At 37.9% G+C, this 16,809-nt stretch overlaps 1 protein-coding gene across 1 annotated transcript; it reads right to left on the bottom strand.

The window, feature by feature from the left end:
* Positions 1 to 11,916: 11,916 nt before the first annotated feature.
* On the bottom strand, positions 11,917 to 12,735 carry LOC107802123 (dirigent protein 22-like). The gene has a single exon (XM_016625568.2). It carries the CDS (start codon positions 12,640 to 12,642, stop codon positions 12,073 to 12,075), a length of 570 nt encoding a protein of 189 aa, XP_016481054.1. The 5' UTR covers positions 12,643 to 12,735; the 3' UTR covers positions 11,917 to 12,072.
* Between the last annotated feature and the right edge of the window lie 4,074 nt (positions 12,736 to 16,809).

Genomic DNA, 16,809 nt, shown 5'->3' with positions numbered 1-16,809 from the left:
AGGGAAAAATCATGCGGCATAGCAATTACAGGAATCGGCGCCTGCTCCCGAGCCAAGTGAGGTCAACCAGAAGGAAGAGGCGTCAGAATCTTATCAAGTGCCAAGGTATTTACAGGTACCAGAAGAGATAGATGCAACAAAATCAAGAGCTTGAGCAAGTCGCATTATTCGAGAAGTTCTTGGAAAGGAAATTCCACTTGGGGATAGGACTGCACCCCGAACTAAGGTCTAGATTTATTGAATTTCTTAAATTTAATGTCGATTGTTTTGCGTGGTCGCATGCGGATATGATAGGTATCCTGCCAGAAGTGGCCATACATAAGTTAAGCTTGGATCCCAACATTCATCAGGTAAGATAGAAAAAATGTTCTATTGCCGAGGCCAAAAACATATTTGTCAAAGAAGAGGTAACTCGCCTATGTGATATCAGTTCAATCTGAGAGGTAAAGTATCCAGACTGGCTAGCTAACGTAGTAATTGTTTCAAAGAAGAATAATAAATTTTGCATGTGCGTAGACTATAAAGACTTGAATAAGGTGTGCCCAAAGGACTCGTTCCCATTGCCTAACATTGATCAAATGATCGATGCGACGGCCGAGCATAAGTTAATTATTTTCCTCGATGCTTACTCCGGGTACAATTAAATTAAGATGAACCCGGAGGATCAGGAAAAAACTTCATTCATAATGAACTTTGGCACATATAGCTATAATGTGATGCCCTTCGGGCTAAAGAATTCCTGAGCCACCTACCAACGGCTCGTGAACAAAATATTTGAAAAACAAATAGGGAAAATCATGGAAGTCTATATAGACGATATGCTTGTTAAGTCTTTGAATGCAGGTGATCATCTTAAACACTTGCAAGAAACTTTTGACATCCTAACGAAGCATAACATAAAGCTTAACCCCGAGAGGTGTGCGTTCGGGGTCATCTCCGGTAAGTTCTTGGGATTTCTGGTATCACAAAGGGGAATTGAGGTTAACCCTGATAAAATCAAAGTCATCAAAGATATTCCAGACCAGCTATCAGTCATAAAAGAGGTTCAAAGGCTCACGGGGAGATTGGACACTTTGAGTAGGTTCATTTCCCTATCTTTAGAGAAATGCCATCATTTCTTTTTGTTACTCAAGAAGAAGAACACCTTTTAATGGACCCTGAATGTCAACAGGCTTTGAGGGATTTGAAAAGGTACTTGTCAAGTCCTCCGTTATTATCAAAGCCGGAGGAAGACAAAAAATTGTTAATCTACTTACTGGTCTCAGAGTTAGCGGTAAGCGTTGTTTTATTCTGTGAGGACAAAGGTACGCAATCTCCAATTTACTACATTAGTAGAATTTTAACGGGAGAAGAAACTCGCTACCCCTATTTGGAGAAATTGGCCTTAGCCCTCATGGTTGCCGCTAGGAAGCTAAGTCCTTATTTCTAGTGTCACCCGATAACTGTGGTGACCACCTTTCCCCTGCGGAATATCCTGCATAAACCCAAACTTTTGGGTAGGCTGGCCAAGCGGGCCATCGAAATGAGTGAATTTGACCTAGAATATAAACCTAGGACTGCGATTAAGTCACAAGTTTTGGCCGACTTTGTGGCCGATTTCAGTCTGGGACTGTTACCTCTAGCTACCAAAGAAGCAGGGATGGTGTCAGAATCGACATCAGGAGTTTGGACCCAATATACAGATGGAGCTTCCAACATAAAAGGGTTCGGGCTTGGCATAGTGTTGCCACGCCTTCGAAAGAAACCCTAAGGCAGGCCATAAGGATGATTCCTTTGACTAACAATTACAGAGTATGAAGATTTGATCGAAGGACTCGAATTGGCCCGTGGACTAGATTTGATGTCATAGAAATCAAATACGACTCCTAACTGGTGGTAAATCAGGTCTACGAGATCTTTGAAGCCAAAGAGGAGCGCATGCAACAATATATAGCGAAGGTTGAGGCTCTGCTCGTTCGGTTCCGGGAGTGGTCAATTACGCATATCCCGAGGGAAGAAAATGCAATAGTGTACGCATTAGCTAACATTGGCTCATCAACGAAAATGAAGGGATCGGACTCTGGTACGATCGTACAATTTATGCACTCAGTTCTAGACGCAGATAATTATTACGAGGTAAACACGACTAATTTGATATGGGACTGAAGGAATGATATCATTGATTACCTTGAGCACGGAAAGTTGCCTGAAGATCCCAAGGCATCCCGGGCGCTGCGTGCTAAAGCAGTGCGGTATGGTTTCAAAGGAGGCCAATTGTACAGAAAATCTTTCCAAGGCCCGTTGGCCCAATATTTGGGAGCCTCCGAAGATAATTATGTTATGCGAGAATGGCGAGCGCAAAGCACACACTTAAATTATGCTCGCTAGTAAAATATAGTATAGTATAATATCGTATCCACATGGATTGGATTTAAACACTATTCTTGTAGTTTGTAGCTAGATTGCTATCCAAGATAATCGACAGTTTAGAATTATGTGATTAAAACTAAAATTACTAATAATCTAGAGCTAATTGATGAATGACAATCGAAACAAAAGTAAGCAAGGAAGATATCAATGGGAGAAAATAGGGATTGATTGGATAGGTGCAAGATAAATACCTGTGATTTAAATCTAGTTAATTCACTACTAATGTTCAAGTGAGTCTCTCGAATTTAGTCAATTATTAGTTCAAACGTTTAGTAGAAACTCCTCTCTCGATTAAGTCTCAACCTCACAATAAGAACCAATTTAAGCTCGGTGAAGATATGCAAGAATTCGTAGTGGATTGGTCTTTAGGAGAACCTCTTTCGATTGTCCTCCTAACTAGGTTTAATCAACAATTCAACTAGCCTCTTTCGATTACTAAGGAGAATTAATGAACTCAACCAACAAGATAATGCAACAACATTACAAGTTATGCCTCTATCGATTACATGAACATGTGAATATAGATGCAACAATTAAAACAACCAAAACGATTCAATACATAAAAACTAGAGCTAATATCTGCAAAAAAATATCAATACACCAAATCCATCAATTCCTAAAGAGAACTACTCCATAGATATGGAGTAATTCATCGCAAATATAAAGGAAAGCATAAGACGATCCAAACTCTTGTCTTGAGTGAGGATTGAATGATGAATTCCTTGTGCTTTCGCTTATCCACCTTCTCTCTTGACTCGTTAGGTCTTAGATGTGTCAAAAATTTCCACAAATGCCGTTTTCCATGTATTTATACCAAGTAGGGTCGGCCTCAGATGAAAATAGATTCTCCCGCGCGAAATAGGAAAATACTCTGTAAAATTTGCATAAGCGCACTGCATGGAGCGACGCGCCATGAGGGGCATTAGTGGGGATTTTCAGAGAGTTAATTTCTGATAGATGGTAGGATTCTACACAGCGCGGTGCGCCACGCGCCGCCCCACGCACCACGCTAGTGTAGTTTTCTCAGAGTCTGACATTTTGCTTTGATTTTGATATCTAGACTTGGTCCTCGACTCCTGAACGCGATCTCGGCTAAATCCCTTGGGCTTTTACTCAGACTTCAAACCTCCAAATCACTAGAATTAGCTCCATAACATTTACATAGCTCAGAATTCTCCTACAAGGCACAAAATACATAATTAGTACAAAACACTAGCGATTAAAACTAAAATTCAATTAAAGTGCAGTAAATTGGAGTGCAATAAGCGACTAAAACACCATATTATAGCCTACCATAAGAGAAGTCCACGAAGTGATCTGTGAAAATCATTCGGGCGCAGATTCCTTTGTACTAAAATTGGTAATGGCAGGCTACTATTGGCCCCGAATAGAACACAACGCCAAAGCTTTTGTTATAAAATGCGATAAGTGTCAACGCTACGCACCGTTGGTACATCAACCAGCAGAACCATTACACTTAATTTTGTCTTCATGGTTGTTCATGAAGTGGGGAATGCATATCGTCGGATCACTGCCACCAGCCCCTGGTAAGGTAAGATTTCTTTTAATTTTAACTGACTATATTTCTAAGTGGGTTGAAGCAGGTCCTTATCAGAAGATCGGCAAGCATGAAGTGGTGGATTTCCTATGGGAGAACATAATTTGCAGATTTGGATACCAAAATAAATAGCCCGCGACAACGGACCATAATTTATAGGTGCAAAGGTCACGAAGTTCCTTGAAGACTTGAAAATCAAAAGGATCATATCTTCGCCCTATCATCCGAGTGCAAATGGTCAAGCGGGATCAATGAACAAAGTAATTATACAAAATCTCAAAAAGAGATTAGAAGCAGCTTAAGGAAAGTGGCTCGAGGAACTACCTAGAGTACTATAGGCGTACCGAATAACGGCCAAATCGAGCACAAGAGAGACTCCTTTCTCCCTTGCGTACGGAGCAGAGGCCCTGATCCCGGTGGAAGTAGGGGAGCCTACCTTGAGATACTTCCAGGCAAATGAAGAAGCAAACAAAGAAGCAATGTTGGTCAATTTGGAGTTGCTCGATGAGCGCAGGGACTTGGCGCATATAAGGATGGCGGGTCAAAAGCAGAGAATAGAAAGATATTGCAATCGAAGAGCCATCCTCCATTATTTCATAGTGGGAGACTTTGTTTTAAGAAAAGTAACTCAAAACACCCGGGAACTCAATGCAGGGAAGGTAGGTCCAATATGGGAAGGCCTCTACCGGGTTTTAGTTGTCACCAGGAAAGGGTCATATGAGTTGGAGAATCAGGATGGTGAAAAGTTGCCAAGCAACTAAAATGTGGCACACCTCAAGAGATACTATGCTGATGAACATCACCTGTACTGAAAGTATGTGCTGCACTTTTTTTCCTTCGTCCAATTTTGTCCCAATTGGGTTTTTCTGGCAAGGTTTTTAACGAGGCATCAACGGAAAGTATACTAAGAAGGAAGTTTCAAGAGAAACAATAAGACCTTTTAATAACAAGGCACACAAGCGAAGAACCACTCTGAAGCGGTTAGATAACCTTTTGCTCGGTAGCAACATTCCCACCGGGAAGTTTAGTTTGCTATCGAGCAAAGGTTACCCGACCTTTCATAAGTGCAAGCCACTAGGGGATTGATAGATAGTCTTTGGCTCGATAGCATAAATTCCTAGGGGCATATTTCATCTCGGCAGCAGCAAGCTCTTCTATTTTGGAGTTCAAGGCCGCCTCCAAATTGTTTAATCTTTCAGCGGAGGCAGCCTTGCGATCGGATGTAGCAAGAACGGCACTAGGGACTTCAACCCATTTAGCCATAGCCTCTTCAAATTGAACCCTCATCGGGGCGATCTCTTGGCTATGGGTCTCTACTTCTTGCTTGCTTTGCTGCAAACGAGTCTCCAACATAATAGCCTCAGTAGCTTTGGCTTCTAGTTTTGACAGGCGAGCAGTAGTTTGGTCCCGCTCGGAGGTAAGTTCCTCCTTATCTCAAATCAACCTTTGGAGGCCCTCGGAAGCAAGGAAATTGGCTTGCGAAACAAAAAAGCAAACTCAAAATACTACTATATCAAAGAGAAAAGAGATAATGAAGGAAATGAAGAATATACCGATGTGACGTTGTGCATAGCATTGTTCAACAAGCACTCTCCTGAGAGAGCTTTTATCTTTTCCCAATCTTTTTCTGAAGCCAAAGGCTTCAGATAGTTAGCAAGTTCCACCGGCCGAGACAACAAATTGCATCTGGTAGAGAACGAGAGAGTAACATTCCTCCTTCTTTGCGGGTATTCTGAGGGGGCGGCATAATTTTTCCCCAAGTTCCCATGAACTGGGGACTGGGGAGAGGAACATCCTCTTCTCAGACAGATGCGGCCGGTGGGGATAATGTAGCAGTTGCTGGTGGAAGAGTTGGTGAAGAAGGGGATGGAGTTTATGGCATGGAAAGGTGTGAAGTGGTTGCAGCAAGCGTAGTGCTGGGTGTTGGTTACTCGTCAACCGAAGACGGCAGGGACCCGGTACTTAGTCTCATGGTACCGGGCACAACGACTGGGATCTGGAAACGGGAGTTGGCATTTTCCACCATCTCAAACTCCCCCTAGAGCGTCGAGGCATCGTCCTCGGTTGGTGTAACTAACTCAACAAATTGAGCAGTCTGTTGAGTTGAGGAAGGTCATCGTCTTCTATGTAGAGAAGCCCCCTCCTAGCTGACTTCCCCATCATCGTCAATCATCACGGTGTCTATGGCCGTCCCGGGCAGGGGGATCGTCACCACAACTTCCGGAGATGACTATGGAGTGGCATTCCTCGCTCTCTTATTCTTTCCCCCGGCCGCGGTGGAACGTTTTCTTTTTGGTTGCTTGTACTCCAGCCGGGAACTCTGAGAAGAAGCACTCGCACCAGAAGTAGGCCCGGAGACACATGTCTGTGTAAAAGCCTCCTGCAGTAGCCTCTCCGCATCAGCAGGATTAGAAAAAACATCCTCCTCAAGGACGACAACTGAGCCCTAGGGTAGACCTGAATTCAACAGGAGAGAAGAGTCAAACGACTTCCTTATGTGAAAAGTTAAAAACAAGATGAGTTCGACTTACCATGATTTTTGGCCTTCCATCCATATTTTAGTGACAGTTCTTTCCACATGTGGGTTTCGGGCGTAGTAACGTCCATATTTTCTGGACCCATTGGTCCAAGCCATCAACCCTAGGTGGAATCCACCGAGTCGCTGAAATAAGTAAAAGAAGAAGGTTCAATAATGATGTGGAGTGATCTTTAATATAAGAAGAAACAAACGGTAGACTTACGAGTACGGTTCCATAATTCCGGAAAAGATGGAGCCGTGGTCGGGATGATGTCACTGGTGGCGACTGAAATGAACAGTTCCATCCACCCATGGTCGTTGTCATCATTCATGCTGGATAGCAGTGCATGGTGGCCATGCTTGCTGAAATATATCATCCCCCGCGGAATATTTTGGGGGAATAGAGGTTCATTACTCGAGCTAGAGATAGATCTTCTCCCGTTTCCTGGCACAATACGCCGAAGACAAGCTATTGTTGTAACGACCCGACTTGTTGTTTTAAGAATTAACGCCCCGTTCAACGACTTAAGGTCCCGAGCAACTTCATAATATGTATTATGACCCGCGGGTATAGTCGAGTTTGATTTTCGAAAGATTTAGAATTTAATTGAAAGAGAAATTCTCATTTTGAAGCTTAAATGGAAAGAGTTGACCAAAGAGTTGACTTTTGAACAAATGACCTCGGAATAGAATTTTGATGATGTCAATAGCTTCGGACGGTGATTTTGGACTTAGGTGCATGTTCGAATTTGGATTTGGAAGTCCGTAGGACAATTCGACGCATTTTGGCGAAAATTAGAAAATAGACAATTTTCGGAAAGTTTGATCGAAGGTTGAATTTTTGATAACGAGGTCGGAATCCAATTCTGGAAATTTGAATAGGTCTGTTATATCACTTACGACTTGTGTGCAAAATTTTAGGTCAATCGGACTTGATTCGATAGGTTTCGGCATCGAATATTGAAGTTGGAAATTTCATAATAGACTAAGTTTCAAGTGAGTTCGCACAAGATCTAAATTCAAACGACCATACCTCTCTTGATATGAAGATTTATATAGTGTATTACCTATCAAAAGAAATTTCTATGTGTCTAGTTTCCAACGCGTTAAACCGTTATTCATTGGGACATTCCTACAAGAAGTTATGACCAAATTACCAAAGGCTGGAAAAATATAATTCTGCGACTAATTATGCGATCGCAAAACAATTATGCGATCGCAAAACTGCTTCTGCGACCGCAAACTGGTCGCAGAATGGACCAGAAGAGTCCAGTTCTCGGCACCAATTTTGCGATCAGTTTTGCGGCCCGCATACCCATTCTGCGGTCCATTATGCGACCGCAGACCTACTTCCGGAGGGTTAATTTTTCTATTTTCATAACCCGGCCCCATTTTGATAAATAGGCTTTGGGGCTTATTTTGGGGTGTTTTTCTGAGGGTTTTAGAGAGAGGTAAGAGAATTTTAGAGAGAGAAGGAGGGAACCTAACATTCTAATCATCCAATCTTCAAGAATCAAGGAAGCTAATCATAATATCTTCATCAAAGAGGTAAGATTCAACCCCTAGTCTTCAATTTTCGAGTTTGGGGTAAAAGATTGGTGATTGAGAGTATGATTCTTGGGTGTAAGAGTATTATGTATATATTCTTGTACCAATAAGGTTTTGTGGGAAGATTGTTGAGATCAAATAAGTAAAGATTGGGTTGTGGAATGAAGGAAATCTTGTAGAAGAACCTTGTAACCAAATTTGCACACCTAGTGTTTGATAAAATGCTCAAATGAGCTGAAACCATGAAAATCTTCCTAATTATGGTTCACTTTTGTTATGCTTCTAAATAGATTGAAGTTGCTAGAATTTTCGGAACCTCGTAGTAATGTAAGGAAGGCTCAAGAAAGATTGGAGCCGTCCGGAGGTCAATTCAAGCAAGAAGGCGGTTTTGGAATATCGGCCTAACTTCAAAAAGGTAAGTGTCTTGCTTAACCTCGAGTGGGGGAATTTCCCCTTGGGCATTGAGTCTTATGTGCAAGTTGTGTAATTGAAAATCATGTACGCGAGGTGACGAGTACGTACTTGGTTTATATGTGCGAATTTCATTGATTAAAAATCCTTAGATGCCCTTATGTATTAAATTGGAAATTATTGACACTTATTAAATTCTCTATTTGTCATGCCTAGGTCCTTGTTTGTTGAAATTGTTTCTATATGATGATTTGGTGTGATTTCCACCTTGAATTTATGTGAAATATGTTTTGTTAAGATTTTGTACACATTATGGTCGAGCCATGGGCTCCTTATTGTGAAAAATGATGTATTGTTGATTTCTGTGGCAAGTTGTGATATGTGAGCACTTGATGTGCAGTTGTTGAAATCATATTTACTTTGGACTACAGAACGGAATTCCGGGAGATCCCCCTGCCCTGCACATTTACTTTGGGACTACGGAACGGTATTCCGGGAGATTCCCCTACACATTTACTTTGGGACTACGGAACGGTATTCCGGGAGATTTTCCTGCATATTTACTTTTGGGACTACGAGGCGGTACCTATGGAGATTCCCCCCGTCTTGCATATTTACTTTTGGGACTACGAGGTGGTACTTCGGGAGTGCCCTTTTGTTGATATTTTCTATGGATGCACTTGCCTTTGGTTATTTTATTTTTCCGTAATTTGTAAATTCTTGTATTTTCTGTGATGTATTATTTGACTTAATATTAAGTATTTTGTATTTCTTGATATATTGTGTTAACCTTGACTTTTTCGTACAAGACTTTGAGGATTTGTATTTTTCGGTTGTACTTGTTTTTGATGATTGAGTTGTTTTAAATAAAAGAAATTTTTTTAGTATGTTTAATTTAATAAATTCTATATCCAAATCAGTAGTTTAGCTGATGCTTTATTTTAATGAAAATATTATTTTTCCTCACTCAAACGATTTCTAAAATAAACTTATCTTTTTGTTGATTTCTTACTTGATTTAAAGATTTTTAACCTTACTTTATTGAAAATAAATTGATCATGCGGATCTTATATACATTGATATTTTGGTAGGTGAGTTGTCCGTGCAGTTATAAAAATAATATGGGCATGAGGTGCCGGAGAAAAATATGATGATTTTATTATTGACACGTGAGTTGTCGGTGTGATGGTGATAGAAATATGGGCACGAGGTGCCGTGAAAAATATGAAAGTGGGCTGAGACCCGTAATTTTTATGATTGTGAAATGAGGTGTCACATGGTGACTTTTACTTGAAAATATATTTATTGAAAAGAATTATATTTGAAAGATAATTATTCAAAAGAAGTATATCTGAAAGATATTCATCTTAAAGAATAATATGTGAAGGATTTATATTTGAAGGATTTGACTTGTTGATTGTACTTGTGTTCCTTATTCGCCTGAGTAATAATTATGATGTTCTTATTGCCTTGTTGTTATATCACTGGTTGAGTTTGTTGTTATCATTGCTAGTTATTTTCCAGTACTATTGTATACTGCTATATTGTACATGTTATTTGACTAGTGAGTGTCTTGACTGTACCTCGTCTCTACTCCACTGAGGTTAGTCTTGATACTTACTGGGTACCGACCATGGTGTACTCATACTACACTTCTGCATATTTTTGTGCAGAGCCAGGTATTGGAGGTATCGGACCTGGACAGAGTTAGAGTGTGATCGCAAGGATTCAAGGTAGAGCTGCTTGGTCGTCGCAATCTCTTGGAGTCAATTCATTTCATTGTACTATTAATTTTTAATCAAACAATATTGAGTATTCGATCATTGAGATCATTTCATGTATTATGTTAGAGTTCGTGACTTAGTACTACCAGTCTTGGGAGACTGTTATAATTATTTCCGTTGTTGGTTTCGTTAAAAAAATGGCTTTGAAATGTAATGAAAATCGGCTTACCTAGTCTTAGAGATTAGGTGCCATCACGACGCTTGTGGTGGGATTTTGGATCGTGGCAATTGTCCTCCACACGGAAGGACTTACCTGGGCCAAGCACACCTGATAACGGAGGCAGAACTCCACAATGGCGGAGTCAAACCCTCCACTCAAAGAAAACGCTCCCAAAGTGAACGTGTAAAAATATGTAAAACCCTTCTTAGGTAAGGTTACCCGCTCCGCCAGGCCGGGAGTGATAATGTCCAAATCTTGATAATGGAAGACTTCCTTCACAACAAGGATACTGGAAGGACGGATAGAAGAAGGGTATACACTAACAGCCCACGTACGAGGGTGAACAGAAGGATACTTCTCTTCAAAATCTTTGGTAGTGATCAGATTCTTTGGGATGGTGGTACTTACCGTAGGGGGAGCAACATCATTAGTTTTACCTTTGTTCTTTGAAGAACTAGGGTTTCTGGAAGAAGAGGCCATTTTTTATCAGAAGAAGGATTTTTTCTCGAAAAAGAAAGCTAAAGAAAGGTTAAGGACAAAGTATGAGTTGATAAAGAAGTTTGAGAGAATTTAGAGTATTATGAAGTGTAAATGAAGGAGATTGATGTGTATAAGTAAAGGTATACACGGCTAAACTCATGTCCATAATTATCTCGATAACCGGAAAAACTGATGCTAAATCATGGGATGATGCGTGTTCGGGGCATTAAATGTGGAGAGACGTGCATCTAATCAACCATCAGAAACTTTTCAGAGGAGATCAATGAATTTCCCGCCAAAAGAGATGTTTCTAACAACTTCCTGGTAACACAAAGTTATGCCACTGGAAAGCAGGGAGACTATCTGTATAGGGCAATTAAAATATATTTATATTAAATGATCGCACGAGGAAGTGACACGTGGATCCGAAAACGAAAGATAGTTAAAACCGAAGGCAACGATCCCATCTGTCACCGGAGAGAACAATACTCACAAAGATGAAATAAATGTCTGTCACCCGGTAGCATTCAATGAGGAATATTCTACAACATTAAGTACACGACCCGTTACAAGGAATATGACATTCACTGCCTGCCGTTACACATTCTTCAATGTGTCCTCATAATTGACATTAAAGAGAGATTTGATCCTAGGACCTTGTTCCCAAAGTGCATCTATAAATAGTGAGTCTTTTCTAGCAAACATACGCTACACTCTATTCAAAGCTCAATATAATTTTATTTTCTTGTTTATTGATATCATTGCTGCTGTGCCCGAAAACCTTGCTTTCGGAATTGCTATTTCTGTTATTTTATCTTTATCTCAAAGCTAAGTATATTATATTTTCGTCTAATTCATCTATTATTTCAATATCAAATTAATTCATTTGTCTATAAATCACGTATAAATTTAATTGTATCGTTTTACGGTTAAACACTTTCTTCATTGATTTTAAGACATGAGCAAAACTTTTCTTCATTCAAGTAATAAATCAAGTAACAAAAGCTTGATAATTGATACGACTGTTTATTGACTTGTGAAACAAATATCAACGGGTCAAATAATCCAGCTCCAATACGACAATTGACAAGATGAAGGAAAAAGGTGTGATCGTACAACAATCATTGCTTAAAAGACTAGCTGCCAAAGAGTAAATAAAAATGGGACCTAGACATTAATTAGAGTAAAATATAGTCAGCAGACCTCAATAATGCAACACAAAAGCATCATACTGAACAGTAGCATCTCCAGTTTTCATATCCCATGAATGAGTACTGGCCTGAACATATCCTCTAGCAAATCGGAAAAGCCCACTGCCGCCGATCACCGCCATCTCTCTCACCTTCTCAAACACGGAATTCCGGCCGAGTACGGTGAAGGTACTTCCATTATATTTCCCTTCAACAAAGGCAAAGTTCATGACCATCATTAAACCAACATCATTTTGTGAAGCAGAAGCATAAAACCCTTGTGCCCTTCCAACAATCTTGGAACTCAACTCTGGTCCTAGGGTTAAAGCATTATCTATCATATTCATTTGACCAAAGCCTGTGGTTGTGTTTTTTGGTGGTGGAATAATCATCATAGATGTTGGTTTGGAGCCACTAAGGATGTCATGCCAATAGAATTTGAAATGGCTAAGTTTTTCCTTTCTTAGACCCATAGATTTTCTCTTTATTGATTTTCCAAATATGTGTTCTTCTTCTCCGGTGGCCGGAAAAGCTACTAGAAAGAGGAGAATGGAGATGAGGAAGATATGGAATAGTTTAGCCATGAAAGCAGATTCGTTTGGTCACTTAATTCGTGGAGAATGAAACCAAATGGTGTGTACTTGTGTATATGGATACCCCGTTTTATAGAAAGGTCAAGGCGAAATGTTTATATATTGTAAAAACCATAACTTGGACCGTTAACCATATAAGCTCTATAAAATTGGGTTTAACTTCGAGTTTTTACCAATATTGTCCCTTATCTATGAGGGTATGTCTATTTCGCTCCCTCAAATATAACTCTGAGCATGTTAAGTCCCTTTAGTATGCTAAAGTAGAGCACATTTAGTCTCACCGATACAATATGTTCAAAAACTAACGGTGTTACTCAACTCTGATTCATGAAACAAATCTTCTGCTCTGAAGCAAAACGTTTCCTCTCCTTTTATTGGATAACGCAAATTGTCACTTTAATTCCTCATTTTTAGATAATGTCTTCTAAAATTTAACCTTTAAAATATCCCCCTTATGTGCCAGTTTTTAATGAGAAAATGACATTATATAGCCGCTGCAAAAATAATAATCGAAAAATATATAAAATATATATATATATATATATATATATATATATATATATATATATATATATATATATATATATATATATATATATATAATTAGGTTGATTTTTCCAAAAAGAAAAGTTAAAATTTGAAAAAAAAATAGAGCTGCCAAGATCACTTCTAGGCATATTATTGAAGCAAACGAATAACCAGGTTGTATTATTATTTTTAGCCCGTGCTAGAAATTATTTACATCTGGTAGCGAAAAAAGTATATAAAATTTGTATTATTTTTGTTGTATATACAAATTAATATATTTTTCGGCTATTATTTTTATAATGGCTATACAGTGTCATTTTCTCATTGAAAACTGGCACATAATGGGATATTTTCAAGGTCAAAATTTTAGAAGACATTATCTAAAAATGAGGAATTAAAGTGATAATTTGCGTTTGTGTCAGTGAGACTAAAGGTGCTCCACTTTAGCATACTTAAGGGACTAAATATGCTCAGGGCTATATTTGCGGGACCAAAATAGACCTACCCTCAAAGATAAGAGACAATATTGGCGAAAAATTTCTATACGGTAATAGTTTAATCGGAAAAAATCCAAATTTGTCCCCAAACGTTTGTAATTTATCTTATAGTCTGTTCAGCCAAGCTTCTAAAATCAGTTTATTTTGAGAAAGTATTTTTTTTTAAAAAGTGCTTTTCTTACAAATACTATTGCTAAGAAACAATTTGTGTTTGATTAATTTATTTGAAAGACTCTTCTGAGTAGCAATTAGTGTTTGACCAAACTTTTAAAAAATATTTCAAAGTGTATTTTTTTCAAAAAAATATTTTTTGGGAGTAGCTATTTTTTTTTCTTTCTGTTTCCCAAAATTGTTTCTTACTTCTACTTAAAACACTTTTTTCTTTAAAAAGTTTCCCAAATACTTTAATTTTGAAAGTACTTTTTCAAAGTGCCTTCCATTAATATATCGGCTCATAGGAGTCCTCACTTATTTTTCAGTCTCATGTGCTCCTCTGACTAATGGTTTTTTCATCGTGAAAAAATGATTTTGGTTGACACGGTGGAAGCGTCACAACGATATATTTGAACCTCTTTAATATGCCCCTATGTAGCCAATCAAATTAACATTTTCACGGTGGAAAACTGTTAGTAGGATGAGACGAAAGATAACAGGCCAAAGGCTCTTAACGGAGGACATATATAAGACAAATCGCAAACATTATAAGCATATTTAAATCATTTTTCTAGTTTAATATTTTTTTTACAGGTTACCGTAAAGACAATAAAAGATGGAGTAATAAATTCATCGAAATTATTAAAGTAGAAAATAAAGGAAGTTACTTTCTGCATCAAGTTAAATTACATTAATTATATAAAAATTCAATAATACAATGTCAATAAATATAAGATAAATTGTCACAAGCCATCCGAGAAAAAATCACTCGCTATACTCCACTTGTCATATGATAATGTCAACTAGCTTCGTGACCCTTTTTATTCAACTATAAAAATCATTCCTTACTTGACTATTGTTTCAGTAAATATCTTGCTTTATGATAATATCACAAGATTATGATTTTTGTTAATTGGACTTAACTATCAAAATAGGTGACGCTAGAAGAAATTACTTTTATTTATGATAGATTTTTAGCACAATTTCGATAGTATATGAAAGTAGTTAGCACACTCGATATATGTTGTATGTCATAACATTCAACGTTGTGAAAAACAGACTAGAAAATGAACATTCAACTTAAAATGAAAAGATAGTCAAGCGTATAATTTATTGTCGGTTACAACTTACAACTATATAAATGGACGGAATTCAATTTTAATCTTAGTTCTTGAGTCTTTGAGTTCACACCTAAATGTCACAATTAGACAGTAAGCCGTTAGCCTCGTACTTATGTAACGATTTCTTAAAATCTTGATAAGGTGTATAAAGAAATAATTTCCAATTTATATTTGTAACATATGTTACCGACTCGTCAAACATGCTTTTCAATCAAGGGACATGGAAAAATGATTAGGTTAACATGCAATACAGAGTGGATCGAATGATTAAATATGTCACACCTTTTGTACGTGGAACTGGTAAACAATTGGAACTTTCCTTGACGTGTGCATTCTTTTCTTGAGTTTGAATATGAAGTTTGAAACATTATGCGAAGAATTAGAAATGTATTTGATGACTCAAAAGTTTTGTTCATTTATTTACTTATATTTTCTTGGACCAAACTTTACGTTGCGAAATGTAGCAGTCTGTCAGAATATTGTCTGACGTGATTATGGCACTTGTGTGGATGTCTTTGTTCAATTCAATATAGGTTGCTTAGAACGGAAGCAGAATAGTAACAGTGGTACCATATTTTATTTATTATGCTGGACCGTTTGTCCGATTCAAAGGAACCTCATGTGTCTGCAACCAAAAAGTATGTTAAAAAGGTCCTAAGTATATAATTATAACTAAAGCTATTTAAAATCGAACCGAAATCGTTAATCGAATCGAAGCGATAACTTATTGGCTTATTGATATCGGATTATCGAAGTAATAGATGGTGAACGGATTGAGATTTTATAATTAACGGTTTAACGATTTGGGGGCGGATTACTTAATTTTCTTATCGGGTAAACCGTTAACCCATTAAAAATTTTAATATTTACATTTTTACCCATATATATATATAAAGTACTATTAAAATACTGTGGTAGTTGACTCTATTCTCTAGCAATAAAGTCTATTGTGGTAGTTTTGCCAGCATTATCAAGGCCTAAAAACAAGATCTTAGCCTCTTTCTGGCTTCTGCCATAGACCAAGCGATGCGAAAACTCCGTAGAATCAATAAGATACAGATTTAAGAAAAGAGACAAAGGTGTTTGATGGATCTTAGATATAAGAACAAAAAGAGTATCGCATTATCTTGATGGATTCAAGGGAGAATCTTTCCTCGAAACGGTAGACATTATCTCTGAAGAGTAGAATCAAGGTGGACTTTCTATTTTTATTCTTCATCCGTTTTGTATTGATTGTTCAATATTTTCTATTTGGTTTAGCCGATAAATCGCCCTATAATTATTAATCTGATACCAATCCGCCCATTATCTTATTGGATGGCTAGCAAAGTACTACATTTATAATCCGATAACCGATAAGCCGAACCGTTAAGCATAATTATCCGTCCGATCCGCCCAATAAGCACCCCTAAATAAAAGTACTCAGTGAACTTCATAGACTATCTACTAATGGCTCGTTTTGTACTAGGCATAAGAGATAATTAATTTCGAGATTATATTTGAGATGAGTTTATTGCACATTTAGTTGGGATAAAACTGCTGGTATAACTAATTTCAGGATTAGTTATCCCGGGATTGTAGTGTTACTTTTATCCATATGGGATAATGGAATAATAATTTCGGAATAACTAATCTAGAGATGATTAATCCTGAGATAACTCATTTCCAAATAAACGACCCCCCAAGTGGTGTGACAAGTTTTAATAAAAACATAAAATGCACAAGTAGCACATATACATTATGAAAATTGACAACTTAAGTGCTTGACAAAAGCAAAATTGCAAAATATAGCATACAACTGAATAACTAAATCACGAAAATTATAATAAATGTGGCTCTACAAGCACGGAGGCCTCAAA

This window comes from Nicotiana tabacum, chromosome 19 (assembly GCF_000715075.1).
Source record: "Nicotiana tabacum cultivar K326 chromosome 19, ASM71507v2, whole genome shotgun sequence".
Lineage (NCBI taxonomy): Eukaryota > Viridiplantae > Streptophyta > Magnoliopsida > Solanales > Solanaceae > Nicotiana > Nicotiana tabacum.
Note: the sequence above shows the minus strand (reverse complement) of the source record. Positions and strands in the feature narration are given on the sequence as shown.